A 16,210-nucleotide genomic window follows, 5' to 3' on the forward strand; every position below is an offset into this window, starting at 1 on the left:
AGTTAAAAGATTTAGACATAAAAAAGCAAAAACCTATTCTATGGAACAAGGTGAAGGAAACTAAAAAAAGAGAGAAAAGTCATTTAAAGCCCAATTTTAAATACTTCATTAATAATGTGTAAGAATTCCACTTCGACCACCGCTTAAAATCCTTTTTATCCCTTTTTTTTCATTCTTGATGTGTTTCACTGACTCCACCCTGGCTCACAGGCACAAATGTACCCCAGTTTGATCCCAGCTTCACTAAAGCACAACTTTAAAAATAGAAAATTACCATAAATGAATGTATTTATTAAGTGAAATAAAGTTACCCCAAATTAAGTTAATTCACTCTAATGCAGCTGTCCTTAAAGATGTGTGTTGGTTCAGTTGTGTGTCAGTGTCAGCAGCTGTATATTGAGACAGTAAACAAAAGGAATGCAGTGAGGATGGTCCACTTTTATTGGTGCAACAATATAAATATTGCCCGAAGAGTTAAAGCAGACATTAATTTAGCATATTAATTAATCTTGTATTATATCTGACAGTAGGCCCAATTTTTTTATTATTATTATTTTTTTGCATTGACCTCTCATGGGGTCAGTGACAACCACAGCACATGTTTACTCGTGCATGACTCTGCAGTAATCTCTGTCCTGATTGGTGTCAAGCAGCTTCTCCACACTGGCTCCGAAAGAGGACAGGATGCTCTGCAGCTCCTCCAGGGTCTCCTTAGGAAGGGTGGGATTTCTGCTCAGGATCCAGATGAACTCTCCATGTAACGATTCGATTTCAGTACAGCTGTAGACCAGGGCGAAGTTGTCGTAGTCGGTGGACAGAACCCAGTACGGGGAAGGGGGAGTGTCTGGAGGTGTGTAAAAGGGATTTTTGTACAATTCAGCTCTCCGGTTTAAAATGTTTAATATGTGTGTAAAAACAAAAAACAAGGGTCCATACCCTCAAAGAAGGTGACCAGCAGCTTGGCAGGCTCAGATGAACTTGCGGCCTTGGCAGTGCCGTTGATGCTGTCAATGGTGCCGTCAGGACTTAAGCAGATAAACAGTGAAAAGTTATTTTAAAAATAGTATTACAAAAATACTTTTTATGTTCAGACTGTTCAGAGTCAAAGCAACTTATTTACTCTTTCAAAGTACTTTTCATTTTATTTAGTATTATTTGTTTGTAAATGTAAAATTCAAGTTCTTCTTAAAGGAAATGTTGGTGAGTTGTAGTCAGCAGGTGATTTGTCATTTCCTTAAAGGGTGGGCTGGTAGTCAGAGAACACCGCAGCCATTAACAATCAGACTAGCCTGGGGTTTTTTTCTTTATTAAATTAATTTATGTAGCGCTTTTCACAGACATGGAAGTCGCAAAGCACTGCACAACAATTAAAACACAATATCAAGAGAGAACCGTGTTAAAACAGAACTGAAAAAAGTGTCAGCAGAAGGCTCGATTAAACACCACTGACTCCACAGAGTCATTTAAACTGAGCTGGAGTGGTAAACTTTTATGGATTGGATTCATTTTAGAATGAATCCATCTTCTCTATAGACTTATAGGTTATACTGGTTATACATTATGGTAAAACCTAAACTGTGTCTCACCTAAAATATTTTTCAGATGCATTCTGGGGTTTGAGGAATTAACCATTTATTGTGAATGATATTTTAAATCCAAGAAGAGACTGAAGAGCAGGACTGAGAGGACACGGTTCCAATAACAAATCTGTCTGCTCTTCCAGCACCACAGACAGCACCATGGATATATCCATATCTATATCTTTTACATGTATTCCAGAGAAATGGTGCAGGACAAAGACTCTGAGTTGTACAAACATTATTCGGATAACGGATCAGTGAGCAAAGGAAAGCAGACTAACAGACTCAGCTCTGTGCCTGAGTACTCTCAGGCACTGAAGTACTCACAGCAGCTCCTTGTTGAGGACACCAACGACTCCTGGGCTTTGCAGGCTGTAGGTGGCAGTGCTGCACTGGCCCTTCTGGAAGCTGTTTGACAGTCTCTGGATTTCGTGCCATTTACCAAGATACTGTAGAGGGAGTTAAGTTGGTTTTGTTTGTGAGACAGATGTGCACACTGGACGTTCCAGTTTACCTTAATGAAGATAAATTAAAATACAGCTCAGAGTGAAGAGTTTGGTATTCACCCTTGCAGCATCAAATTTCTCCTGAACGGCAGGCACGGGGCATCTTCCTGGTTTTATAGACTGAGCACCGGCAGCCACAATGGACAGCAAAGTGAGGGAAATCACCTGGATGGCATTCATTTTTCTCCACAACCTGTAAAGAACAAAAAAAAAAGTTTGTCAGCTTTTAAAGATAAAGCATAAAGAACAGGGGGTACATGCGGGTGTTCCTCACTTGCCTGTTTTACTGGGTAGTAGTGACGCTCCGTGTTTTCATTCAATGTTTATACACCTGTCGGTGATCAGCCCCACCTTCCCATTAGCATGTGAGGTTATTTTGAGGAAGCAGGTATGAGATGCTCAACATCTGGTCCCATTCTCATCTACTCCAGAATTGGGGCCTCAGACAGAAAGAGATTAGTTTCGTGTGAAAGTTAGATAAGTATGCAGAACTTGGCTGTTGAATAACATTTAAAGAAAAATGAACCAAAGGTGATTATGTATAATACAAGATGGCCTCCTTTGCTTGTGTGTGCCCCATCTACTGGCTTGAACTGGTGTGCAGAGGAGATAAGGACTGCAAAGGATTGTCTGAAAACAGCAGGTGCTCTTACTGATTAATCATAACTTAATGATAACAAGTCATCATTATTATATAATACAAAACCAATGCAATAAAAACAAAAATATTCATAAATACATCTTAACTGCTAAAACATTTTCAGAGAAAAAAATCAGCCACGTGTGATAATTTCATTTGTGAACAGAATTCTTTGGAGCAGTGGCTTCTCCAAGTGAGTAGGAGCCTCCCACTGAGGTACAAGTACGTAACTTATAAGGAATTATCCTGATGATCTCTTTAACATTTACTGCCCACAGTTTATAGCAGAAGAAGCCCACAAATATGTTGCTGGCAGTGATATATCAGCTGATACATAGGTATCAATATTTATAATAACCAATAAATGAAAAACTGAAGAAGTAAAGAAGGGACAGGAGAAACACCCTTCAGCCATGTTAGGAATGTCAGTGTTGCAAAGTTGGTCCACCAGAGGGCACTCTGCAACTTTCCTGCTTTTGAAATTCCACAAACTACAACAATCAGCTGATCTGAGCAGAGTCTGGTAGAGCATTATGGGTAATGCATGACTTGTGGTATATTTGCATGTGACAAATTTTATGGAAATCGTTTTATGTTTCGGGTCTCTGAAAGAAATAAAAATGGCCAATATATTGGATTGTTAAATATCGGTGTTGGTTTCAGTCTTAAAAATCTGTTATTTGTCAGGTTCTATTAACACAATACCACTAATCGGTTTTCTTTTTTCTGTTTTTTTTTAAATATACCGATTTTTTTAACTTCATCTAATTTGTCATTGCAGAACAACACAGTTTTCTACTGTACATGTGAAGAGACCTATTTTTGCAGATAGCCTTGACACAACATATCTGATGTGTCACACACAAAACTAACTTTAACCTCCAGATAAGCTAAAATAATTCAAACCTTTTTCATGGTTCCTCCAGTCAGACACACAACAATATCTTTTTTGGATTCAGTGCTTAAGTTAAAATGTATAAAATCAGCACATCTTCACAGTTTTTGTTCAGGAACTCCGACACAAACTGTTATTTCAGGGAATCTTGATCCTGAAGAATCCTACTATCCATTATCTCACAGTAATCAAGACCTAAACAAGATTTCCACCAGCCACAAAAGACGTAATGCTTCCAACTTAGAGGGATTACGGCTTCGGTACAGTCGTCATTTGGTGTGGAGAAGAAGACAGGAAATGCAGGTGATCCGGACACCAGATTGTTGCTGTAATTAGAAGATGGATGGTGTCTGTACTGACCCAGTGAATTTATAGCCAGACCAGTTTCTTGAGGTTAAACCAGCTCTGATCCCTTTGCCTCACTGTGACTCCATAATACTGGGTGCAAGCAACTTGGACAGAAATCCCTTATAAAAAGCTTACCCCCAGGAGATTCCTAAATTAGCGGTTTAGATGTCCTAATGCTTTGTTCTCTTAATTCTTAAGTACTTTATTAGTGCTGTTGTTTTTATTAAAAAAAAACTTACTTGTCTCCCAAATCACTGCTTAAACACACAAGAAATATGCTGACCCAATAAAAAACAAACAAGCATAGGAATACTAAATAATGTTACTTTAGCTGGTTCATCTGATACTCTTGGTTTAGTGTATTTTATCACCTAAAATGATGTATAAAACGATATGTTGCATTTTTGTATTTTTAAAATATTTTATTGAATCTAATTGTATTTATATGGTGCTTTTAAAAAACAACAGGGTTTGACAAAGTGCTGCACAACGCAGCAAAACAATTAAAAAAATAAAATAAAAAAACAAGTAGTAAATCATAATCCAGTGGGTTTAACACACACCTGCAGAGGACCCAGGTCTACAAAACAGGCAACACAAATACTACCGAGTCTGAAGACAATGACCTCAGTCATACTGTCATTGAAAAAATTTAAAAAATTGTCCTTTAGACACGCCAGTATTTGTTCACCTCAATTATTTATATGAGTGAGTAAATTTGGGTGTCATCTGCATAAAAACGATGGGCTAGGCCCTGTTATAGTATTTAAAGCAGATAAAAAAGTTTAAAGACAGCCCTGAGAACTCTGGGTAACCCTGAAAGAAAGGTGTGATACACCCAGGACAGGTTCACGAGTCTATCACAGAACTCAGACGGAGAGATAATTATGCATCCTCACATTTACACCGACAGTTAATTTAGAATAACCAGCTGATGTAACATGCATGTCTTTGGACTGTAGGAGGAAGCTAGAATACCCACAGGGTTCTCCTGGTGCCCACGCAGGCACCAGGAGAACATGCAAACTCCACAAAGGAAGTGTTATATGCAGTTTGAGTGTTATACTGCTGCTGTGGAGTGACACAGCACCACTGATGCACCGTGTAAATAAAACTGGGTGCCATCTTTTGCCCACGGCTGAGATTGTTGGTCACACCTAAGAGATAAGACTTTATTGATCCCACGACGGGGAAATTTTTGCGTCACCTCAGCTCAGGTACAGATGTCGGAAAGAAATACAAAAATACAAATAAGTACAATCAATGAAAAAAGTAAGATAATACACTATATACAATGGTAGCACACACAGTATAATACACTATATACAATGGTAGCACACACAGTATAATACACTATATACAATGGTAGCACACACAGTATAATACACTATATACAATGGTAGCATACACAGTATGTGATTATGTATATGGTTGGAAATATGGAAGACATAAACTATATCGCTTGACATAGCTATTGTACCACTACTATTCCTATTTATAGACATGTACACACACATGTACAAACTAAATATACATATGTATACATATACATACATATATACCTGCACATGTCCATACACATGGAAGGTCCATTATGCATGAAGTGGTGACCGTGGATGTTCACAGTGTCCAGTGACTTATTGTCAGGGTCCTGGGTCCCCTGACCCAGCATGTTTAATTCTTTATGATTTTTGTAGTATTGTGCTTGTGAGTTGTATTGTTTCTAGTTTCGATCCGTTGCCCTTCGTGTTTCTCTGTGTCCCCTCTGTTCTGTGTAGTCTGTCTGCATGTTGAGTTTCCCTCTGTGTCTTTCGGTTCTTAGAGTCCTCTGTCTTATGGTTTATGTCTCTGTGTTTCTTAGTTGCTGTCTCCACTGTGCCAAGTTCATGTCTCTGTGTCATACTTCCTGTTTTACTTTGAAGGTCCGTGTCTTATGTAAATGTGTCCTGCTTTGCTCCCTTGTCTCGTCAGTCCTGATTTCTCCCAGCTGTGCTCTCCTTCTGTGTCTCATTCCCCTCGTTACTTCCCAGTGTATTTAAACCCTGTGTTTCTCTGAGTCAGTGTCGCGTCGTCCCTCATGCTGTGTGGATCTCCTGGTGTCTCCCTGTAAGTTTAGTGTGTTATTCCCCAGTTTAGTTTACTTTGTATGCTTTCCCAGCCTGTGAATAAAGCTGTGGTTTTGAGTTCATCCCTTGTGTCTACGAGCCTGCATTTTGGGTCCAATTCCTGCCTGCCACATAGCGTTTCATGACACTTATGACATTGTGATTGAGGAGTTATAGAGTCTAACTGCTGTTGGGATGAATGATCTGCGAAAGCGCTCCTTCCTGCACCGAGGGTGTTTCAGTCTCTGACTAAAGGAGCTGCTCAGCCCACTCACATACTCATGCAGTGGGTGATGTGGGTTGTTCATGATGGATGTCAGCTTTACTAACATCCTCCTCTCGCCAACCACCCCCGCAGACTCCAGGGGACATCCCAGCACGGAGCTAGACCTCCGCACCAGTTTGTCAATCCTGCTCCTGTCCCTGTCCGTGCATCCACTCCCCCAGCAGGCCACTGCATAGAAAAGGGCAGATGCTACCACAGTGTCATAGAATGTCCTTAACAGAGTCCTGCAGACTCCGAAGGACCTCAGTCTCCTCAGCAGGTGGAGTCGACTCTGGCCCTTCTTATACAGGATGTCTGTATTTGTAGTCCAGTCCAGTTTATTGTTGAGGTGAACACCCAGGTACTTATAAGAGTCCACTATCTCAATGTCTTTCCCTTGGATGCTCACCGGTGTTGTAGGGGGTGACTTCCTCCTGAAGTCTATGATCATCTCCTTTGTCTTGCCAGCGTTGATTTGGAGTACGTTGGTCTCACACCAGCCAACAAAGTCACTGATGACCCCCCTGTACTCCTGATCATTCCCGTCTGATACGCATCCAATGATGGCTGTATCATCTGAGAACTTCTGTAGATGGCAATCGTCCGAATTATAACAGAAGTCTGAAGTGTAAAGGCTGAACAGGAAAGGTGAGAGAACCGTGCCCTGTGGTGCTCCCGTGCTGCATATTACCACCTCGGACACACAGTCATGGAGCCTCACATACTGTGGTCTGTTGGTAAGGTAGTCTATAGCAGGATGAAGTAAATTCTCTGGAAACAACTTTCCATTACAAGGAAAATGAAGAATTGTCACATGTTAAACGGATGTTAAATCACTTAAATTGTGTTTTTAAAAAAAACTTGTAATGCAGTTACAATCAGGCTTTATAGAGCAGTGCAATCACTGCTGAGAAGCACTTACACTGATGATGTGACCTCTGGAGTTTTACATGGGAATTTGGCTGATTTAGCAGCGTTGAATGTGATTTTACATTAAAAAATAAAAACCTAACACATTAGTAACATCTCATTGGTGGTGGATTCTAACATATTTGGTCCATTGTATATAAAAATAAATAGTTAAAAGTCTCTACTTTTCCCTGTACCCCTTTAACTGATGTATTTGGCGTGTATATGATGAGCAGTCAGGGTGCTCAGCTCTAGTTTCTCTCAGCTCTCTGGAGGCTCATTGCTTTCTTGCAAAGAGATACAGAAGCACCAAACTGTCCCACTCCACTTAAAATGTCCTACCAACCCACCACCTGTGTCCCTCCACCCCCCACAAACCCCAGGCATTAAGGAAAACATCATTCCTAGAAGTGCAGCTCTATGCTGTAAGCGGCTGGTGAGCACAAACTGTCAGATTAAGAGGTCTGAGAGGATGATCTGGCCAACATTTAGTCGGATTTCTGCCAAATTACCACCAAGCATGTTTGGGTCAGCCCTTTGGCACCCTGTGGAGAGCAATACTTCTGACATTCAAACTAGACATGTGAACAAACAACAAAAACTGGACTGAGCAGTAGGATTTTTTTTTTAAGTCTGCAACCTGCGCCATGCAGTTTCCCTGCAGGTGGCCACTGAGCAGCTAAGGAGGGGTTGGTCACTTAACTACTGGAAAAGGAAGCTAAGCATTTAGGTGTCTTAACTATGGCCTAAAGTGCTAACAAGGGATTAGTGAGGTGAACGTTGAAAGAGGTTTAGCACTCCATGCTTAGGGCCAGTGCTGCTTCAGTAATTACACATCAGTTGCAAGGTGCACCAAGCAGTTGGATGGGAGATCATAGTGATGTCAGGGCAGGGAGGGCTTAAAACAGGAGATAAGGCCAGCTAATGGAGATGAAATGAATCAGTATTTAACAGGTCTTTTTTAGTTAAGGCAGTTAGCTGGCAGCAGACCGAACTCAAACCACTTGGCCAGAAGTCCTAGGAGGCCATTTAGTTGGACGTGAAAGAGGGAAAGACGGAGATCTGTGAGCTCGCCAAAAACTTCTTTGGAAACCTTTTTTACTTGATTTTAGTTTATTGGCTTTTTCATTTTTCTGGAATTGAGACACCGGCATCTTCAATCTCTGCTCAGCAGTGTGAACCTAAAGGTAGATGGATGAAAACATCCTCTTTCAGTATTTTACACTCATTGATTTTCTCTGTACTTTCCCGTCTAACAGTTTTATGTCTTTAATTGTCACAAACTCAGTGATGTTATAGGACGTCCTGTCTTATGTTTAGTTTTATCCTGTTTTTAATGTCCAGCTTTCTATTGGAATTTGCTGTTCTGCTTTTGCTTTTCTGTCAATGCATTTTTTAAAAGTGCCATATATGAGTAAAGTTACTGTTACAGTATTATAGAAAATGTAGGCGCAAACTTAAAATCTCTAAAACCCACAAAAAATACAAAACTGCAGAACTTTTTATGTTAAATATTGTCATGCATCATTTTTTTTTTCCATATGTGGTTAATCTAAAGCCCAATACGATTAAAGGACAACTTTGAAATCCAAACAACTAACGTGATAATTAGCCCAGATTCTGCAAATAGCACTCACTGAGTATTTCCGGATTGGCTTCTTGCATATTTTTTGCGTTTGCACATATAAATTAATACTCATCCTTTCAATCAACACTTTGTCATGTGAGTTTATGACCACAAGCATTTCTCAAACTAGTGATATCTGCAACTCAGCACTTATTGTCACGAAATCTAATCTGCTTCATGCAACTGACAGTATTTGCATGGCTTTAGCTCATGTGTGTTTTGTGAGGGGATTAGGAAAGGCTAGACAATACTTCTGTCTTGTCTGATATGACCTCCTCAGGGCTCCATCTAAGTTGTCAGCAATTTTTCCCTTTAATTCATGCTTGTAATGAGATTAACCAGGCAACAGTAAATCCAAGGAGTCCAATCCCCGGATTTGGCAGCTGCGGTGTGGCCTCTGCTTGTCAAGGAAATATGACAAGAGTTTCCGTAGCTCACCTTTGACTAAAGTTTCACTTGGAAAAACACTGCAACCACTTCAAATTTGCATGTCTCGCTTCAAAAGAAGCCAGTTTTGAAGATTTGTTACTGCAGTAAACTCAGTCTCAGGCTACGAATTCACTTAAGAGACTTAACGTGATCAGAGTGTTAGCTGTTTCCAACAGGCCTTATGAAGGATTCCTCTAAATGGCTCAAGTTCACAGACACTCCAGTTTCTGCCTCTGATGCATCGCATTTAAAGAGCAAAGCATTGATTTCAATAAATATCGGACTCGCTGTTTAAAAACACTTTGTGCTGTTCTGCTGAGAATCCTAGCAGACTTATTTATACCTCAGCTCAAAAAGAAAGAAAGAAAAGCAAGAAAAAAGTGCAAATGCACAGCAGGAAGTTATGCATAGTCTGAGCACAGGCTGAACCCAAATTTAAAATGTTATATCAACAGAGTACCTTACACACTTCAGGCACATTTAGGTACCTAAAGTACATTTTCTGTTTATGATGCTTGATGTGAATTAATCGGTTAAGCTGAAGGAGACAGGGTGTCATATGCTGTGTGTGCAGAAATGTGAGTTGAAGTAATAAATTGACTTAAATGAGGAAAGTGCTTACTGTGATAATGATGCTGATGTTTAAAATAATAATATTTCCCCATTTACCAGGGGATATATAGATTCGCAATTAAAAAAAACTATTATGCGCAGTTTTAAGGAATTTTAGATCTTCGTCACACCGTATTTGTCTGTGCAGCTGTTTAAAAATTGGATCGCAGGTAAACACAGGTGTTGCTGCTGAGAGTGAACCTGTATTTAGGTACAGTGTGATCAGCAGCACTTTTGTTTGCCGCGTATATAAAATCAAAATGGCTTCGTTGACGTGGGTCTAACAGTGTAACAGATGAACATTAACAGGTAAATATCGGCACTGCCACTGATAAACGTGACCTCATGTCCTGACATCAGTGTGTCAGAGGATGTAACTCCACTGAGCTCATTCATACATCGTTGTTTTCTGTTTGTTTTACAAAAAGAGAACATAATTAATTTAAAAAACGGGGTTTTTTTATTATTATTTGGATTTTAAAGGCGTCATGATTATTCACGAAATAGCTGAAAGTGTTTCTATGAAACGTTCAGAATTTTTCAAACATCACTGGATTATTTTTTTCGTGGAAATGTACTTTATAGTGATCACATAACGCGACCTGTCGCAGTTTCCTCAGAGGCTCATTGGAATCAGACGTCTGTTACTTCGTTGACGTGTTGACTGAGTTAAACTATGTTAGGTGTTTATCCACACTCTGAAAAACAATTAGTCTTTAAATAAATTCTGCAGTTTACTTCCTTTCTGATGAAAGTGTAAATATTGGTTGTGTGTAAAGGCGATGACACTAAAGGCGAGGCTCGGAGCTCAGCGCCCACTCGGGATTTACACGGACATAAATGCCGCGTAAATACATTTCTTCTTGTTTGCTGATGGCTGCGGTGACATTGGCAGAGAGGGAGGTGAAGGGGGCATGTGTTCCCGCCACATAGCTCCACATAAACCGATTGCATCCCCAGATTTATCCCCAAGGTGTTTTTGGGACATCCTGGGAGCTAATGGAGACTAATAGGCTTAGCACTTAGGGTGTATTGTCCGGGATGCTTACAGGCAAGGTTTGCTGAGGGTAAAACTCTAAACGTGCGGATTACCTCCAACACATCCCTTTAAAGTGCTGTATAGCCAGGACTTAGCTAATAGGATCCTGAGGGTAGCGGGGGCCTGTGAAGGTGGGGACGGGGGTTGGATGGGGCAGTAGGGCGGACAGTAGGCAGGTCAGCAGATGTAGGTGGCAGACTGTTGCGGAACTAACAGGGGGATTACAGTCCTCAGATTAGATGGGCTTCACAGGGAACTTGAGAGACTGTGGGTAATGCACAAGGCCTGGGGGCAAATCTAATGGCAGCATTTGACTGGGGGGGAGGGTGGTACAGCAGAAATAATATGTCCAAGTGCATGTGCACAGCTTACACATGTCCCTGCACTGGCAGGCTCATCAGTTTAATCAGCAAACCTGATATGAGATGGTTCTGTGGGGTGAGCATCCATATTCATGTCTCCAGATGCACGCCGGCCCTGGATTAGCAGCGCTGGATTACTGTCGTTTACAGTATCATATTTTCTAATGGGATTTCTGCAGTGTGGAAGGCTAATTGGAGGTCTCTAAGTCGATTGCACTTATCTGCACAAGCTGCTGGTTCAGCCGAGAACAATGCGGGTATCTGGGGTGAGCGCACATGTGAGTGCGCCTCTATCCCTGTACAGGAGGACCAGCAGCACTTGCAAGGACAGAAAAGATGAGAGGAAATCGTCCAGTTGTTTGTTCTGGCCTTCGTACGGGGTTAGGATTTGGATTTAACGGTTCGGGATTGATTTGCATTACGGCGAGGTATTAGCGTTAAGGTAGGTTTAAGATTAATACTTAAGGCCAGGTCTGTGGAAAAGGTGAGGTAAGAGTTATACTTAGCTGTAGTTAAAAAGGTCGCTTACAGGCCGTTTACAAATATTTACATGCTGCTGAAATCACTGCTGCATTTTTGCAGTCATAAAGTATGTAATAACAGACAATAGGCAGAATTTACCTGCAATGTTCAGTAATCAACGTGAGATAGAGAACTGCTGCTCTCTAGTGGTGATGTTAGGGAATTACAAAAACGCACCCAGCACTGAGGGGTTTGTAGTTGGCTCAGTTTCAGCTACTGTGAGAAATAATCTTGTGTGATTTCATTTTACCTGCCATGCGGAGCGTTATAGGATCAATGTTTCAAGTAAACTGTCCTGTTTTCTAGTTTATAGAAATCCTTCACCTGGCTCTCTTTCTTAACAGCATTTAGGTGAAGGTCAAAGCTCGTGAGTGTGTCATGACCCCACGGGAGCAGCTGAGGAAGATGACAGCGCTAGGGGAGCAGGGGTCTTTGGATGAGAAGCACTGGTACCGACTCGTCAATGGGATGTCTGCTGGAGGTGAGGAGGATGAGCAGCGTAACAACATAAACCAAGAAAATATTATTTAACTTTTCAGGTTTTATTTATAGACAGTGTTGATTCTGTATTTGGCAATTTGGATTCTGTATTTGTATTTGGTGATCAAGTCTGTTTTCCCTCACCTTCCCTCACGCCGTGTTTGCACGTTGGTCGATTGCTCAGTAGCACCTGCAGGCTCCAGCTTTAACAGTCAGTGCATGCTCCAGGTGAAGCAGCTAAAACGGCCTCCCGGTGACCTGTGGTGCTTTTTCATTTCTTGCAGAGCTGAGGCAGAGGCAGGAGCTGATAATGAGGAACCAGATGGCTATGGCACCACAGATCCTTGCCCAGGGGCAGCAGAGGTTACAGGGGGTCCCCGCACAGTTCGAACCTCGGTTCATGGAGAGGTCTGTAGCTGAATTCTCTCCTAAACTTACAACAATAGTTGTCTGAAAAAGGGCAACCACAAGAAAACGAGTAGAAGAAAATGCTGCAAGAGGTGTTTTTAAGGCTAAAATAGACCTCGCAAACCAGCTGTTTTTATATGGAGTTCTGAAATTGCCAAAATTATTATGTATACATTAATTTATGTGCCTAATTTCTTCCCCTCCTTCAGGAGGCATTTCGAAAATCTCTCAGTTAAAACAAAATTTATGTGAAACAGAAATGCATAAAGAAATGTCAGAGAAAATAACAAAATAAATAATTAAGGGGAAATAAATATGAAAACAGTAATTCATAAATACAAATAAATTAATTTTAAAAAGGAAACATAAATAGAGTAATACACACTTTGTTTTTGGCCACTTTGGTCCTCCACATTTTGATCCTACAAATATATGTTTTTTAAAGTGTTTTCCAGTTCATAAGTTTTCTTCTTTGTTTTTTCCTCTTATCAGGGAGTTAGTTCCACCTACCGAGATGGTCCCATCTGAAGCCAGGCAGATGCACATGGGCCCTCACCTCGGTCCACCTCTGCCTCCTCATGCCAACGTCCTGCCTGGAAGAGGTTTCCCTGCACCAGGTGAGCGCCACAGAAATATCGCCTGAGATAATTCCCAGACAGCCTGTGTGGTTTTAATGCGCAGTGATTGGCATTGACAGCCTGTCTGTTTCTTCCTGTTTCTCAGCTGGGTATGGCTTCTTACCCTCAGAGCCCATGGAAACTGTTGCCCGGCGACAGGAGCTCATTCACAAGCAAAATATAGCCAGGTATTACGTGCCGAATATCATCATCACCATCATCATCATCTCACAGAAATTATTCCACCCACACGCTGCTTTGCATCACTGTTTTTACTGAATACGACTGAGACTTGATGCCCCCACCCATGCTGCAGCAAGGGTTTTACATCATGGCTCCATCACCACTGCTGCACAAATACGTCTAAAATATTTGTATGCACTTCTTTTCAGAATGGAAATGAACGCCATCCTGCATCAGAAGGAGCTGGAGAACGCGCACCAGAAAGGCTTGATGGGAATTGAAAATCCCATGTCATACCCTTCCAACCCCATGGTGTTTAGAGGTCGTCAGCGCATGCCAGACGGCCACGATGTCTTCGTCCACCGGCCCACCCTGGATGAACTGCACTCCAACAATATTCTCATGTCAGCCAACCCATATCCAGCAATAAGCACGCTGCACAGAGAGCGGGGGCGCAGAGCAGGTCGGAGGCCAACTGTTCACAAGAGTATGGAGAGCCATGTGTCCAACGTGAAGGGCCAGACTGAAGATAAAAGTGTAGAGCAGAGCCCAGGGGCCGCATCGGGGGAGGAGAAGGAGCTCGAGCCAAAGGGGGACATGGGAGAGGAGTGTGCCACCAGTAAGACACATCATCAGGCCAAAGTAGACCCTGAACTGGCCACTGGAAGCAGGAAGAACTACAAAGATGGGGAGCCAGGCCTCCGGAAAGCCTGCGTGAACAGCCAAGATGGGAGTTCAGACGCAGCCAACAGTGGAACAAATGATAAAGACATATCCAGCCAATGTTCAGCTTTCCAGGAGAAATTCATGTATCCTTCCACTGGAGGAACTCTAACAGGGATCCCTTACATGTTCCCAGTCCCTGGAAATGGTTTCCTTCCTCCTGGTGAGTTAAGAAATATTAAATACTAACACTTGTGCATAAAACTGTGAAATGTTCTGCTGACAGTTATTTAATATACTTGCATTTTTTGTCTTTTAAGGCCCACCAAATCTCTTTTTAAATGGTGAGGAGGTGCCCGAAGACATCAGGAAGTGGACAGTGAATGATGTGTACAACTTTATTAACAGTATTCCCACGTGTTCAGAGTATGCCCAGGTTAGTAGCCTCACATTTTTGTAGTTGCCGCCTCTAAATTCATTCTCTTGTGACTTTCTAATGTTGGGTTATTTTTAATAGACTTTCAAGGACCACATGATTGACGGAGAGACGCTGCCCCTCCTATCAGAGGAGCATTTATTGGATACACTGGGACTGAAGCTGGGGCCAGCTCTTAAGATCCGCTCACAGGTACAAAAACACAGATTCTGACTGGAAATGCAATCCCGAGCCACCAAAGACAGGATTTGAAGGGATTATCTGATGTACGAGGATAAATCTTGAATAAAGGTTTATTTACGTGACCCCTTATTTATACAACTCCATGTGAGGAGGCTGTGTAGAATCTAAAGTAATGGCGAATATTTAAAATTATCTAAACCCTTTTTTTTTGTTTTTTGTTTTTAATTATATGATCATTTGAGCCCAGCAGCAATTTTGCAGAAAGTTGGGACTAATGCATATTGACTGCTGTGTTTCACCACCTTTTCATTTAAACGCTGTGCAAGCATTGGGGAACTGAGGAGAAGCCCTTTGAAATGGTTTTATAAATATCCTTGCTGAGTGTTTTATGGGCTTTGTGTGGAAGCTTGTTTCCACCAGTGAACCTGAAATTTTGAGTTTTGGCTGACATTTTTGTTGTTGTTGTTGTTGCAGAAACAAGCTTCCATAGATTTGAACTGAAGTTACCTCACTTTATTAAAGGGATAAAGTAAAGTTTGTTTAACCAAACATGTCCTTAGTGGAGTACAGCCCCTAGTATAGCCCCAGTTTTTTCTTTACAATGAGAGTTAAAATGTCTACTGTGAAAAAGTTTATTCACTAATTGTATTTCATTCATTCTTATACGCTAATGTCTCAGTTATAGCACAAATTATTTCAGTTAACATCTGCGTGCGCCTTCCCTCTTCCTCTTCTACAGGTGTCCAGACGTCTTGGGAGCATGTTGTACATGATGAACCTGCCGCTCTCCACCGCCCCACTGCAGGCCACCCCTGAGAAGCCCGGGGAGCGCTCATCAGAGATCGGCTCCCCCATTAACTGCAACAGTGAGGAGATGGTGGCAAGTCCAAGAGATCCCGATGTCATAAAATCCGCCGACCACCTCCACGAGGCAGAAAACAACTCCCCTCCATCTGCCAGCAGTGAGACTGCCTGACCAGTGGAGAAATGTAAACCAAAACAGGGTTCAACAGCACGCTCTGGAGAGCTGCTGCTGCCGCTATGGTGGATTTGTTTACACTGTGCTGAATTGGACTGAAGATCCACATTTCAGGTTCCTGTTGAATGTTTTATACATTTAACAGCAGCAGCTGCAGTGGAGTAAAAGTGATGTGGATTTTAAGATACAGTATCAGACGCCGATAAGGTCCTACATCACTTTTCTTTGCTCGTCTGATTATAGCTTCCTGAATTATTCTTGCAAGCTGCTAAACGCTCCCGTAGGCTGACGTGCAGAGCATAGTAATCATATTTTGGAAATATTTTATAAACAAAATAATGACATATTTAAATATTCTGGATTTTGATGCTTGTCACTTTTTTTTTTTTTTTTTTTTTGCATTTCTTGTACTGTAAATAAAG

The 16,210-nt window shown here is 41.5% G+C and overlaps 2 protein-coding genes and 1 pseudogene across 5 annotated transcripts; 1 reads left to right on the forward strand and 2 right to left on the reverse strand.

The window, feature by feature from the left end:
• Positions 1 to 7,108, reverse strand: part of LOC109195478 (leucine-rich repeat LGI family member 2-like) — a 401,007-nt pseudogene extending 393,899 nt beyond the window's left edge.
• LOC100706558 (apolipoprotein D) lies at positions 419 to 2,312 on the reverse strand. The gene is made up of 4 exons (XM_003448494.4): positions 2,147 to 2,312; positions 1,908 to 2,029; positions 937 to 1,025; positions 419 to 844 (listed from the first exon to the last, which is right to left on the reverse strand). Exons 1-4 carry the CDS (start codon positions 2,264 to 2,266, stop codon positions 603 to 605), a joined length of 573 nt encoding a protein of 190 aa, XP_003448542.1. The 5' UTR covers positions 2,267 to 2,312; the 3' UTR covers positions 419 to 602.
• Positions 6,042 to 16,192, forward strand: samd7 (sterile alpha motif domain containing 7). Of its 4 annotated transcripts, none has more exons than XM_019347608.2 (9): positions 6,042 to 6,075; positions 12,184 to 12,320; positions 12,604 to 12,727; positions 13,220 to 13,344; positions 13,451 to 13,532; positions 13,737 to 14,413; positions 14,511 to 14,626; positions 14,708 to 14,818; positions 15,549 to 16,192. In XM_019347608.2, exons 2-9 carry the CDS (start codon positions 12,218 to 12,220, stop codon positions 15,783 to 15,785), a joined length of 1,575 nt encoding a protein of 524 aa, XP_019203153.1. In that variant the 5' UTR covers positions 6,042 to 6,075; positions 12,184 to 12,217; the 3' UTR covers positions 15,786 to 16,192. The 4 variants fall into 4 exon arrangements, with proteins under 4 accessions (XP_019203153.1, XP_003448592.1, XP_019203154.1 ...); XM_003448544.5 differs by lacking the exon at positions 6,042 to 6,075 and adding an exon at positions 8,393 to 8,435; XM_019347609.2 differs by lacking the exon at positions 6,042 to 6,075 and adding an exon at positions 10,168 to 10,225.
• Positions 16,193 to 16,210: the final 18 nt, after the last annotated feature.

This window comes from Oreochromis niloticus, linkage group LG18 (assembly GCF_001858045.2).
Source record: "Oreochromis niloticus isolate F11D_XX linkage group LG18, O_niloticus_UMD_NMBU, whole genome shotgun sequence".
Taxonomy (NCBI): domain Eukaryota; kingdom Metazoa; phylum Chordata; class Actinopteri; order Cichliformes; family Cichlidae; genus Oreochromis; species Oreochromis niloticus.